Below are 15,172 nucleotides of genomic sequence, written 5' to 3'. Positions count from 1 at the left end.
TGCTGGGACCACTTTTCTTCTCCATCTACATGTCCATCACTGGGATCTTTCAATCAGAAACGTGGTTTATCCCATCACTGTTATCATCTAGCTACTGGAGTGCCTCAGGGCTCAGTGCTGTGACCGCTTCTCTTCTACATCTACATGTCATTACTAGGATCTGTGATTCAGAAACATGGTTTATCCTATCACTGTTATCATCTAGCTACTGGAGTGCCTCAGGGCTCAGTGCTGGGACCGCTTCTCTTCTCCATCTACATGTCATCACTGGGATCTGTCCATCAGAAACATGTTTTTTCCAATCACTGTTATCATCTAGCTACTGGAGTGCCTCAGGGCTCAGTGCTGGGACCACTTTTCTTCTCCATCTACATGTCATCACTGGGATCTTTCAATCAGAAACGTGGTTTATCCCATCACTGTTATCATCTAGCTACTGGAGTGCCTCAGGGCTCAGTGCTGGGACCACTTCTCTTCTCCATCTACATGTCATCACTAGGATCTTTCAATCAGATACATGGTTTTTCCTATCACTGTTATCATCTAGCTACTGGAGTGCCTCAGGGCTCAGTGCTGGGACCGCTTCTCTTCTCCATCTACATGTCATCACTAGGATCTTTCAATCAGATACATGGTTTTTCCCATCACTGTTATCATCTAGCTACTGGAGTGCCTCAGGGCTCAGTGCTGGGACCGCTTCTCTTCTCCATCTACATGTCATCACTAGGATCTTTCAATCAGATACATGGTTTTTCCCATCACTGTTATCATCTAGCTACTGGAGTGCCTCAGGGCTCAGTGCTGGGACCGCTTCTCTTCTCCAGCTACATGTCATCACTAGATCTGTCATTCAGAAACATGGTTTATCCCATCACTGTTATCATCTAGCTACTGGAGTGCCTCAGGGCTCAGTGCTGGGACCGCTTCTCTTCTCCATCTACATGTCATCACTAGGATCTTTCAATCAGATACATGGTTTTTCCTATCACTGTTATCATCTACCTACTGGAGTGCCTCAGGGCTCAGTGCTGGGACCGCTTCTCTTCTCCATCTACATGTCATCACTAGGATCTGTCATTCAGAAACATGGTTTATCCCATCACTGTTATCATCTAGCTACTGGAGTGCCTCAGGGCTCAGTGCTGGGACCGCTTCTCTTCTCCATCTACATGTCATCACTAGGATCTTTCAATCAGATACATGGTTTTTCCTATCACTGTTATCATCTAGCTACTGGAGTGCCTCAGGGCTCAGTGCTGGGACCGCTTCTCTTCTCCATCTACATGTCATCACTAGGATCTGTCATTCAGAAACATGTTTTTTCCTATCACCGTTATCATCTAGCTACTGGAGTGCCTCAGGGCTCAGTGCTGGGACCGCTTCTCTTCTCCATCTACATGTCATCACTAGGATCTGTCATTCAGAAACATGGTTTATCCTATCACTGTTATCATCTAGCTACTGGAGTGCATCTGGGCTCAGTGCTGGGACCGCTTCTCTTCGCCATCTACATGTCATCACTGGGATCTGTCATTCAGAAACATGTTTTTTCCCATCACTGTTATCATCTAGCTACTGGAGTGCCTCAGGGCTCAGTGCTGGGACCGCTTCTCTTCTACATCTACATGTCATCACTGGGATCTTTCAATCAGAAACGTGGTTTATCCCATCACTGCTATCATCTAGCTACTGGAGTGCCTCAGGGCTCAGTGCTGGGACCGCTTCTCTTCTCCATCTACATGTCATCACTAGGATCTGTCATTCAGAAACATGTTTTTTCCCATCACTGCTATCATCTAGCTACTGGAGTGCCTCAGGGCTCAGTGCTGGGGCCGCTTCTCTTCTCCATCTACATGTCATCACTAGGATCTGTCATTCAGAAACATGGTTTTTCCCATCTAGCTACTGGAGTGCCTCAGGGCTCAGTGCTGGGACCACTTTTCTTCTCCATCTACATGTCATCACTGGGATCTTTCAATCAGAAACGTGGTTTATCCCATCACTGTTATCATCTAGCTACTGGAGTGCCTCAGGGCTCAGTGCTGGGACCGCTTTTCTCCATCTACATGTCATCACTGGGATCTTTCAATCAGAAACGTGGTTTATCCCATCACTGTTATCATCTAGCTACTGGAGTGCCTCAGGGCTTAGTGCTGGGACTGCTTCTCTTCTCCATCTACATGTCATCACTAGTGTCTGTCATTCAGAAACATGGTTTTTCCTATCACTGTTATCATCTAGCTACTGGAGTGCCTCAGGGCTCAGTGCTGGGACCGCTTCTCTTCTCCATCTACATGTCATCACTAGGATCTTTCAATCAGAAACGTGGTTTATCCCATCACTGCTATCATCTAGCTACTGGAGTGCCTCAGGGCTCAGTGCTGGGACCGCTTCTCTTCTCCATCTACATGTCATCAATAGTGTCTGTCATTCAGAAACATGGTTTTTCCCATCACTGTTATCATCTAGCTACTGGAGTGCCTCAGGGCTCAGTGCTGGGACCGCTTCTCTTCTCCATCTACATGTCATCACTGGGATCTTTCAATCAGAAACGTGGTTTATCCCATCACTGCTATCATCTAGCTACTGGAGTGCCTCAGGGCTCAGTGCTGGGACCGCTTCTCTTCTCCATCTACATGTCATCAATAGTGTCTGTCATTCAGAAACATGGTTTTTCCTATCACTGTTATCATCTAGCTACTGGAGTGCCTCAGGGCTCAGTGCTGGGACCGCTTCTCTTCTCCATCTACATGTCATCACTAGGATCTTTCAATCAGAAACGTGGTTTATCCCATCACTGCTATCATCTAGCTACTGGAGTGCCTCAGGGCTCAGTGCTGGGACCGCTTCTCTTCTCCATCTACATGTCATCAATAGTGTCTGTCATTCAGAAACATGGTTTTTCCCATCACTGTTATCATCTAGCTACTGGAGTGCCTCAGGGCTCAGTGCTGGGACCGCTTCTCTTCTCCATCTACATGTCATCACTGGGATCTTTCAATCAGAAACGTGGTTTATCCCATCACTGCTATCATCTAGCTACTGGAGTGCCTCAGGGCTCAGTGCTGGGACCGCTTCTCTTCTCCATCTACATGTCATCAATAGTGTCTGTCATTCAGAAACATGGTTTTTCCCATCACTGTTATCATCTAGCTACTGGAGTGCCTCAGGGCTCAGTGCTGGGACCACTTCTCTTCTCCATCTACATGTCATCACTGGGATCTTTCAATCAGAAACGTGGTTTATCCCATAACTGCTATCATCTAGCTACTGGAGTGCCTCAGGGCTCAGTGCTGGGACCGCTTCTCTTCTCCATCTACATGTCATCACTAGGATCTTTCAATCAGAAACATGTTTTTTTCCCATCACTGCTATCATCTAGATACTGGAGTGCCTCAGGGCTCAGTGCTGGGACCGCTTCTCTTCTCCATCTACATGTCATCACTGGGATCTTTCAATCAGAAACGTGGTTTATCCCATCACTGCTATCATCTAGCTACTGGAGTGCCTCAGGGCTCAGTGCTGGGACCGCTTCTCTTCTCCATCTACATGTCATCAATAGTGTCTGTCATTCAGAAACATGGTTTTTCCCATCACTGTTATCATCTAGCTACTGGAGTGCCTCAGGGCTCAGTGCTGGGACCACTTCTCTTCTCCATCTACATGTCATCACTGGGATCTTTCAATCAGAAACGTGGTTTATCCCATAACTGCTATCATCTAGCTACTGGAGTGCCTCAGGGCTCAGTGCTGGGACCGCTTCTCTTCTCCATCTACATGTCATCACTAGGATCTGTGATTCAGAAACATGTTTTTTTCCCATCACTGCTATCATCTAGCTACTGGAGTGCCTCAGGGCTCAGTGCTGGGACTGCTTCTCTTCTCCATCTACATGTCATCACTAGGATCTGTGATTCAGAAACATGTTTTTTTCCCATCACTGCTATCATCTAGCTACTGGAGTGCCTCAGGGCTCAGTGCTGGGACCGCTTCTCTTCTCCATCTACATGTCATCACTAGGATCTGTGATTCAGAAACATGTTTTTTTCCCATCACTGCTATCATCTAGCTACTGGAGTGCCTCAGGGCTCAGTGCTGGGACCGCTTCTCTTCTCCATATACATGTCATCACTAGGATCTTTCAATCAGAAACGTGGTTTATCCCATCACTGCTACGCTGATGACACACAACTCTACCTCTCATTCCAGCCGGAAGATCCGACGGGAGCTGCTTGCATCTCAGCCTGACGGACATTTCTTGCTGGATGAAGGACCATCACCTTCAACTCAACCTTGCAAAGTCAAAACTGCTCGTGGTCTCAGCCAACCCAACACTTCATCACAACATCTCATTTCAGCTGGGTTTATCATCCATAACTCCATCCAGGACAGCCAGGAACCTTTGAGTTGTGATTGATGATCAGTTGAACTTCACAGACCACATTGCTAGAACTGCCCGGTCCTGCAGATTTGCCTTATACAACATCATGAGGATCAGGTCCTTCCTATCAGAGCTACACAACTCCTTCAGTCAGTCAGTCAGTTAGTCAAACCTCCTTCAGCATCAGTCAAACCTCTGCAACTGATCCAGATGCTGCAGCAAGAGAGTTTATCGAGCCGAAGAGAACGTCACATCTCTCCTCACAAAATTGCACTGGCTGCCTATCACAGCTTGAATCAAATTCAAGGCACTGATGTTTGCCTACAGAACAACCATTGGCTCTGCTCCCCTATACCTAAACCCATTACTCCAGATCCATGTGTCTCCAGAAGCTTGTGTTCTGCAAGTGAACGGCGTCTTGTGGCCTAAAGAGGCACAAAATCACTTTCACAGACCTTCACCTGGACTAGAGGAATGACGAATGCCAAACTCAACCTGAGTCTTTAGCCATCTTCAAGAAACTGCTGAAGATGCATATTTTCCATCAACACTAGACCCATTAATACTAACACTAACTATTCTATTCTGTATGTCTATTTTTTTATTATTATATTGATACATGTACTGTGCATGTGAACTGTGCTACATGTATTGTGCTGCTTTATTTTAAAGGTTAGTGGATTCGTTCCCTCAAATAAATGTGATTTCACTCCCAAAACGTGTCTGTTGATGAGGAACCTACAGGAGCCATGCTGTCTGTCCACTCGCCATGGCCAACCTGAAGTCTCTTCACACTGTCAATGTCATCCAGAACCTTCACCAGCTCGCCCACGGCAAACGTATTGACCTGCACAGAGACACAGAGACTCTGTTATAGCAACACACACTTCCTGAAATACCAATTAGTCAAAGTCGTCTGAGGCTTTAGCTAATCGCCACAATCTGGCATCATTCATCCGCCATTAGCAGAGAGAAATAGGCACAGCTGTCTATTTATGGCTTGCTTCTTGGAATAAGCAGGCTTTGTGAAGCAGACAGTCACCGTATGAGCTTGAGCGTAGCTAAATATACACAGCAGTCTGCCTGGAACAAACACTTCACAGGTGAGGACAACAGACATGGCTTTTCCTCTGAGTACGTCTGGCTATTTGTGGGATCTTCTTGCCTTGGTCAGAGCTCCGGGGTGGAACGTCCAGCGGATGTTGTTACTATACTGGACTCGCACGTCTCCTCGGTCCGTTATTCTGTGCACAGACCCAATTCTGGAGATGTACTGCCAACACAAACACAACAGATATCCAATACAACAATTTTAAGTACAACATGTATGGTCTTAAAGGGGTCATGACATGAGAAATCAAATTTGCCTTGATCTTTTGACATATAAGGGGCTGTTTACATCTGGCCACTTCATGCGTGTTCTGTGATTGGATGGCTATCCGATGGTGAAAAGACCAGGTGTAAATGCCCTCCGAAATGCATTCGAGATGGATTTAATCAGGAGGAGGTCTGGGCCGCATTCCAGACGAAACTGGACAAGTGTAAATGCATCTGGTTGTTGAAACCAAGTAACCATTTAAATTTTACTCCTCCCAACAATGCTTAAAAATAAACGTGTGAGAGCGTGTTATAGGCTATTTGTCCTGTTATAGCCAGATATGACGGCGCTACTGCTACTACTAAATAGCCAATAGTGTTTAGTTTTCCCCCAGACTAACAGCACCGCGGAGTCCGAGCGCTGATGAAACGTTGGATTCAATAGTAGAGGTGAATAAACTCCAGCCATTTCATTCTTAACCAACAGTACAGTTGGAGAACGGAATAAAACTCGAGCGTTTGAGCAACCGAACACACATCTCTGACCCATATTACTCAACGCCGTTGTACATATGTTTTATACAGTGAGGATTATATGCAGTGTAATTTTTTACATTTGATTGGTTTATTCAAATTCTGTACCTGAAAAATATTAGAACTACCCTGATGAAATCACTGTTTATTTCATTATTATCTTATACTGAATTTGTCTGTGCTATTTGTAATTGGATTATTTCTGAATGTTTACTTGTCTTTTATAATGTTTTAAATGTACATTAATTACACAAGTAGTTTTTGATATATCATCAAATTTGTAATAGAGAATTGTGCTAAACAAATTAAACTAATGAGTATGATCCATATTTTTTTGGTTTCTCTACCTAATAAATGTAAAAATTACAAATGCAATGAAAATACAGGTATTGGTATCAGCAAGTAACAAAAATGTAAGTATCGGTATCGGCCTAGTCCTGGGAAAAGTGGATTTGTGCATCCCTAGAAACAAGTGGATGGTTTGTTTTAATGGCGTCACGTCGGAGGATTATATGTTTGTTCGGAGCATCTGACCGAGGGACGGTGTGAACCTTTATTGACAGATGAAGCAGCGACTGTGTTGATCTGACAGCAGCTGCAGCACACAATAAATGATAGTTTTATAAGGATGATGTCTTCAATAGCGAGTGGGCGTTGATACTGTTTCCTGTGTAGTGACGTTAGCCAATCATAATAACAGCCTTAAAGGAGCCACGCCTTAAAAACACATCATTTCAGACAGACGCTTAATGTAGGTCGAAAATAATAGTTTTTCCGCATTTATGTTTGTTTGTTTGTTTGGTTTTTGTGCAAAAAACTTTATTACCATTATTAGTGAACATCAAGGAACATATTCAAAAAAAAAAAAACTATGTCATGACCCCTTTAACTACATTTTACTTACATTTTACATTTAGAAATGTCCAAAAAGTACAGTATAATTATACAATTAAAGCAAATAATAATTAACTACATGTTCTCCCTATAGGGTTTGGTTTAGGGTTAATTGCATGTAACTATGCACAATTTATAGTAATTACTATAGTAACTACATAAAAGATACTGTAAAATAAAGTGCTACCATTTTTACTACAAAAAAATATATACTTACAATGAAATATTCGGTTACACTTTATATTAAGGTGACGTTGTTACAGTGCAAATTAAAGAAAAGTACTGCGTAATATCAATTCACAACATGTACCTACTAAATGTATGGATTTGTTTCAGTGTTGTTGCTTGTGTAATTATGCATAATTTACTGTTACTACTGTAGTAAGTACATGTAAGATGTTCAACTGACACCGTAAAATAAAATGCTAACTAATATTCCATAGTATTACAATAGTAATATATCACTGTCTTGGGGATAATAATAATAATATAAATCTATTATTATTATTTTTATATTCACATTTTTGTCCAAAAACACCAGTGTGAATGTGATGTAGACTGAGACACTACAGTACATCACAACTACAGAGATGCTTGTGTCCAATTTAAAGTCCAGCTACAAGTAAAGGCATAGACTTGAACTGAATTACCAGAAGAGATGCATGTTATTACCCAGCACTAAAACATTCAGGCCATTTACACTCAACGTGTTTAACGTTCATAATCTGAGGTATTTCTGAAATGATATTGAATGGAATAAAGCAGGGCTTGGTTTTGCCCATCAAGGCTGAACTGAACTGTGAAACGTCTGCTATGATATCACTGGTCACTCTTATTGTTCCCCACTTACTTGCATGGTCTTGGTGACATCAACAGAAAAGAAAGTAATTTCAAATTTGACAAAAGTTAAAGTTAATTAAAAAAAAAGTTATTCATAACTTAAAACTTCAATTACAATTTTTTTTTTAAATAATAATTCTTTGAAATATAGTGCACTTATAAGTATTAAACACATGGTTTTCACCTCTCCCATCTTGGGGTTCCAGCCTCCGTGTCCCTCCTGCATCTGACGCAGGATATCCACCTCGAGGAGACACTTGACCTTATCACCCTGCTGGAACGAGTGTGTGTCCGCGCTGTCCTGTCTCTGCAGCTCCGCGTGCTCGCCTGCACACACACACACACACGCAAACACACATTTCCCACAGTAATCAGTTCAATGTGGCCACGACTCACTGAAACGAGGGAACGAATTAATAAATTGTGGGAACAAATTCTATATTATAGTCCACATGTCATGTGCAGACTCCGTAGCTTACAATATAATGTGATAAAACACTATTTTCTGTAATATCGAATCCTAAATGTCCCTCTCTCACACATATGGAACGTAAGAAGACTCATCGGTTCTGGATGGTTCATGGATTCATCGGAGTGTCTGACACTGTAATTTAGATGTAAATACATGTGAATAAATAAGTAAATGAACGTTACCTAATTTGGGCAGGTGTTCCTTGTAGTAGAATCCTCCCTGAACATCCGACACGTACTTCAGATCCACCTTCCCCTTGTGACCCATTCGGTAGACGTTCGTGGTCCCGTTGGACCATGTGACACTCGCCACACTGCGACCCGATTCCTGATCCCAACCACGAATATCCACAACCTTCCCAACCTTCCCCTCGCCTCCTGCTCACACACACACGTGCACACACACACACACACACGCACATACACATATACACATACACACACACACGGAAACGCACACGCACACATATACACACACACGCACACACACACACACACACACACAAGCGGGACAGGGCAGGAGTCTCAGACCAGGATCGGGAGAAGTAAGAACAACACATTTAAAAATCAACATGTGTGTGTGTCGCGTCTGAATGAAGTGAGAAATGTCGGAGAAATGTCACAGTAGATTCAGAAAATACAGCTGGAAATATCTCAGATATTTCACAATATGCAGGATTCCTGTGCTTTTATATGCAATATCTAGGCATATTTTTTGGGCCGATCTACAGTAGTTATGTATTTATATGGAAGCTTGTTTCTGCAAACAGAATACATTTTTTTTGTGTAACTGAACTCCAGTTTTTAAGAGTTATGAGAATTCATATCAATACTTATCCTGAGCAAAGCCAATATTTGACTTTTCACAATGAAAGGATCCTTAAACAACTAGGATACCACAAAACATCTAATCTATGCCAAATACATGTCAATCTCACAAAACCTCAAGATTTACCCCAAAATCACAAGAGGAAATAATAAATCATATTTTGCACAGAGAAAATGGTGTATTTTGGTATTTTCATTTGTTTCCCCCTCATTTAAAAATGCTCTATAAATACTACAATCACATTTTTTTTTTTTTTTATTCACTTGTTTGTAAATAAAATAAATAATCTTCATGGTCCTAAAAGTAGGCCTCGTTTTCTTCATGCCAAGAACAGGCTTTATTTTCTACATGGAAAACGATTTCTTCTTTCTTTCTCTGTTGATTTTGGGGTTGAATATGAGCTGGAGCTTCGTCTAATCATAACATCACTAACTAACCAACACGAACACAGCCATGACACGCGAAACACAGGGTAACGCCACAGATCTTCAGTCTATCACTTCTAGTGTCCATCAACGGCACTCAGACATTTTGACTCATTCATCAGTGCAGTGAAAACACAGATCACAGATCTTCACACACACAATGATGAGAACACAACATGAGCTCATTTCACCAGCCGTAAACTCTTCACCTTTTACAGCTCATGTGGAACCAGTGGAGAAGAAAAGCACTTCCTTTCTGAATCCCAGACCTTCATTCGTTTATTCAGTGATCGGCCTGTCGCAGTTATTCACCAATCACGGTTATTCGATCGAATCTCAATTATTTAAAGGTGCAGTGTGTAAGTTTAGCAGCATCTAGTGGTGAGGTTGTGAACTGCACACAACAGAAGTTACGGTGGCCGACAGGAAGTGATGTCGTTGTCTGAGACAGCAGAGAGTAGCCAGTAAAGCGGAGGTTTCTTTACAAAGATAAATTAAGAAATTATGTTTACCTAATTATTCAGTAAAACGATGTTATGGTGTATATTATTGTTACTTGTTCATTATTGTGTCAGTGTTTTATTCGCTGACTTTAGCTGAAGCTTCTTTACACGAAGAACAACATAGTGAGGAAACGCGTTTGTCCGCTCAGGGCCACCGTAGAAACATGTCGATGTAAGCGGACCCGCGGTGTGTGTAGAGAGAAACGCCTCATTCTAAGCTAATAAACACACAACGGTTCATCATGTAAGATCTTTATACACCACTGAATACACAGTTATGTTTATGATATTGCATTTCTGTCAACAGATCCTCCTAAATATTACACACTGCACCTTTAAAACGCATTTTGCCAAAACTATAAAGTCGTAAAGTTCATAAAGACAGTCAAAGGGCTTCCTTCATATGAAATGGTTATGCGCTTCAATAAGCATCCAGAGCCTCATTAAACCCAGAACGTTCCTCTCAGCCTCTGGGCCGATGTGTACATGAGTGATCAGAGGAGTCTCACCGTCTTGGTTCCCCCAGTCCCAGTCGGGTCCCCGGACCACCTTCACGCCCTGGAAGATTCCCTTCAGGATGATCCTGGACAGGTTCTGCCTCGGCGTCAAGCTCACTCTGAGGAGCAGAGAAGAAGAGAAGGTGACCATCCAGAGGAACATCGGGACCTTTCCCAATGGCTATAGGTGTTCTGGAGAATGTGTGTAAGCCAACAGCTGATGCTCCACATTGACTTCCATGTTTTGTTTTGTTTTGTTTTATACTAGGGGAGCATCAACTGTCTGGTTACCCACATTCTTCAAAATATATCCTTTTGTGTTTAGCAGAAGAAACTCATACAGGTTTGGAACAACATGAGTAAATGATGACAGAATGTTTTTTTTTGTTTGTTTTTTGTAAAATGTTTTTTCATGTTTACAATAACAAACCTCTTCCCTGCCGCTTAATTGCATTATTTTTATTATTGCACTATTTTCATTATTACATTATTTTCATGTTGCATTATTTCCAGTATTGCATTTTTATTATTGCATTATTTTTATGTTGCATTATTTTCATTATTGTATTATTTTCATTGTTGCATTATTTTCATTATTGCATTATTTTCATTGTTGCATTATTTTCATTGTTGCATTATTTTCATGTTGCATTATTTTCATGTTGCATTATTTGCATTATTTTTGTTGCATTATTTTCATGTTGGGCAATGTTAGCATCATGAACGTAGTTTCTTCAGCATCCCAAAAACACGCTGCATTCTTTAGCGCTGTTTATGAATCTGCACGTCAGCGTCATCCGTGTTCGTCACATGCACACTTTGATCAGAGTCGATGCCATTAAACTCTTTATTACCAGTTTCCCAGGAAGCTTTATTCACAAATGTTTTATGTGATATTCCAATTTTGCACCCAAGTTAAATTCACAGCTTTGGATGGAAACATGGCAGATGTTCCTTTAGTCAACCCAGCAGAATTCTCCATTTGTTTCACAAATTAATGCTTTGCAGAGTTTTGTATCAAGACTGATGCTCATAATTAAATAATGAAACAGTAAATCCATTCAAATTCAATGGACTGGAAAAGTTCGGTTCGTTTTCTCGCAGTTTATTATATTTTCATATTCTTTTCCCGTGACGGTCAGAATGACAGTTTTGGCCAGCTTGGGGCATATGCGTTTCATATGTGCCCATAAAGGTTTTACCTGTGCATTGAAATGCATATTGGCGATGTTTTTGTAAGTTATTGTATTCTAATATCCAAGGATGAATAAATTTGTTTTAATTTTACAAAGAAAATAATAAAAAATGTATAATTTTCGACTTTGTATCTGTACAATAGCTGTTCTGTGGTTGTCGATTAACTAATACATTTTCACATACATTAGAATTAAAATGTAGTGTTCTGATGTTATTACCTATCCTAACATTACAGATCCATTTCTTCTTAGATTTGATATAGCTTATTGAAATTATATGCAAATAATGAATGAGCGGTCAGAATGACTGCTATAGTAGATATAGAGTGTTAAATGGTTGAGGCTGGAAATTCGTCAATGCAGTATTACATTTATTGATTTAAAAATGGTAAACACTGCTGGAATTTCTTTAAAAAAAAAGATGGAGGATACAAATAAATAAGATATTTGAATTAGGGGTGTCAATACATACATACATATATACATTATATATATATATATATATATATTAGGGCTGGGTAAAAAATATTGATTTCTCGATTTTAATCGATTCTCATTTTTACGAACCGATATCGATTCTTAAATCCCAAGAATCGATCAGTCATCCTGTTTTCAGTTGATGAATGAATGTAACATTGTAGCGTATCCCATCCAATAAATCGCAATCATCTTTGTGCTTTGTTATTATTGATATGAAACAAAGTCTCAGATTTCAAATTACGTCCATTTTCTTACGAAATTGAAAAACATAAATACCGTTTTGTCGCTGTGGCGTGAGATCGCTCTGGCTCAGCTCTAGAGAAGCACATGATCTTCTCTTCCGCCTTAATAACACCAGTTACAGCGCGAGATAAACATGAATGAGCTTCTGAAAGTGTGTTAAAAGATAGAGCACAACTTATCGAAATCCGTATCATGAGACATGGAATCGCTCAGTCAGTGTTTCAACCGTGGAAAGACGTTAGTAAACAATGTCATGTAACGTCACATTTACCTCAGAAAAAACATATCCAGTGACCATAAACTCGTCAGTCAGCGAGAAATATTAACTCTAGAGAGGAGCATGCTGCTAAATATATGCACCATATTATATATTCATTATAATTTTAATGTTCTTAAATTTTTAATGCATGTTTGAATAAATCTGGCAGGTTTTTATGACAGCCACCATTTAAATGTTAATATTTCATATTACTTTATTATTATAAAAATAAATAAAAATGTAATTTTAGTGTTTGTATACAAATCAGTTAATTTTTACCTTCAGTATTACAGTAGGCTAATGAAGCCTATTGGTTACAACTGACTCCCATAGTTTACAGCATTAGTTAAGAGATTTATTTTGCTTGAGAAAATTTGCCATGTATTGAACCTGATATCCAAAATAATCGATATTGAATCGAAATCGAATCAAATTGTGAAATTTGTGTCAATACACAGCCCTATATATATATATATATATATATATATATATATATATATATATATATACCCCTAATTCAAATATCTTATTTATTTGTATCCTCCAGTGCTTTCGACAATACAAGCAGATAGAAAAAGCAATTGTAATATTCAAAATTAATGACATTTGGCTGAACGAATGGAAGCGCTAGTTCTTGTAGAGCACAGTGAACACACATCACGTTTGGAAACACATGCTCTGAACACTAGTTAAACCACGGTAATAACAGCGACTGACCGCACGTACCTTATAGTGAAGACCTGATCTGATCGGGGAGCAAAGGAACTGCCTATTCCCATACTTCAACCATCCACGCTTCCTCCTCAACTGGAACTATCCCATCAACAGAGTCCACTACCCTTGCTCTGGTTCGGCTGTTTTTGCCCTTCTCATTTTCTCCTGAAATCAGGAGTATCGCGCAGTGACACTGAGTGCGTTCTCACACGCCGTCTCTCGCCATATGGCACCGCCTGAACCGCTCACGGCTTAAGACAGCATCAGACTAAATCTCTGAAAGCCTGTGGCTCTTGTGTCTCAGGTGTGTGTGAGATCAAAGGTAAGACGGTGTGTGTGTGTGACGCTCTGCACGCAACAGACACAAACAATCCATGAACTTTAAACACCAAAACTGCCTCTCGCTCTGTACTGACAACATGAATATCTTAAAGGTGACATATTATGCCCCTTTTCACAAGATGTAATATTAATCTCTGGTGTCCCCAGAATGTGTCTGTGAAATTTCATTTCTAAATACCCCACAGATCATTTATTATTGCTTGTCAAATTTGCCCCTTTTTGGGTGTGAGGAAAAACGCACCGTTTGTGTGTGTCCCTTTAAATGCAAATGAGCTTTAGCACCGCCCCCGTTCAGAAGAGGGCGGAGTCTTTACACGAGCTTCAGAAACTCCGGCAATAACAGAACAGGCCAATCTCCCTCATCCAGAATCCCAGTATAACCAGTAGCGAGTGCAGCCTTACGGAGAGACTCAGGAAGAGCTTCTGAATGTTAGTGGAGACATTTCTGTAGTTGTTGTGGAGTTACACTGATCATCTCATCATCATGTTTAACTTCTCCACAAGTGTCCACAGTAGAGCTTAGATTCTCTGCCCGAGCCCGAGCCCGAGCCCGAGCCCGGACTTGACCCGACCCGCGGGCCGGGCCGATATTTCACGCCACTGTCCTCGGGCCGGGTCGGGTCGAGCCCTTGATAAAGCACGTCACGTGTCATGCGCAAGCAGCGTCTCGTCCACTCGCACTCGCAGTCTCGCACGCGTGACGCATCACTCCTGCTGTGCGTGCTGTACTATACTGTAGCTTAAGTGCTTGAAGAAGCAAAGAAAAAAATTAAAACAGGAGAATTAACTTTTAGCAATTTTGGAGGAAAATCGGAGGTATGGAAACATTTTAAACTAGTCGTGGGGAGTGACAACATATGTGTTGGCTTTGTCTCGTGCATTAAATGCGGCACGCTGCTCGCCTATGACAGCAAAAAAACGGGGACCTTCGACGATGAACAGACACATGAAGCAGTCTTGCCATGACAGAAATAAATTATGATAATAGTCAGCCTCAGCCCTCGATGTCCTCTTTTGTTACTTTTCCGATCCATTCAATTATTTCTGAATAAACAAACAACGCAGTTTACATGCTTCTTCCTTGTCGCATTATTCATTGAGATAATAATTAATAAATGCACGCACACTTATGAACGTGATAAATGTTACAGATAGCTTATGTTTTACTATGCACAAACAAATGCCTTTCAACTTACATGTGAAATTCAGAATTAAATGAATGTGCTGCAATTTGTTCAAAAAGAGAG

General features: G+C 41.0%; 1 protein-coding gene across 1 annotated transcript in view; it reads right to left on the bottom strand.

Moving 5' to 3' along the window:
- Nucleotides 1-15,172, bottom strand: part of mib2 (MIB E3 ubiquitin protein ligase 2) — a 79,320-nt gene that overhangs the window by 25,438 nt on the left and 38,710 nt on the right. The window contains exons 4-8 of the mRNA XM_079898107.1: nt 10,704-10,810; nt 8,621-8,815; nt 8,151-8,293; nt 5,547-5,654; nt 5,124-5,228 (exon numbers count right to left, since the gene is read on the bottom strand). Coding sequence (XP_079754233.1) covers nt 5,124-5,228; nt 5,547-5,654; nt 8,151-8,293; nt 8,621-8,815; nt 10,704-10,810 — 658 coding nt within the window. The remainder of the gene's footprint in view (nt 1-5,123; nt 5,229-5,546; nt 5,655-8,150; nt 8,294-8,620; nt 8,816-10,703; nt 10,811-15,172) is intronic.

The sequence above is a fragment of the Squalius cephalus genome (assembly GCF_949319135.1).
Source record: "Squalius cephalus genome assembly, chromosome: 16".
NCBI lineage: Eukaryota > Metazoa > Chordata > Actinopteri > Cypriniformes > Leuciscidae > Squalius > Squalius cephalus.
This window is presented reverse-complemented; position numbering and strand designations above follow the sequence as displayed.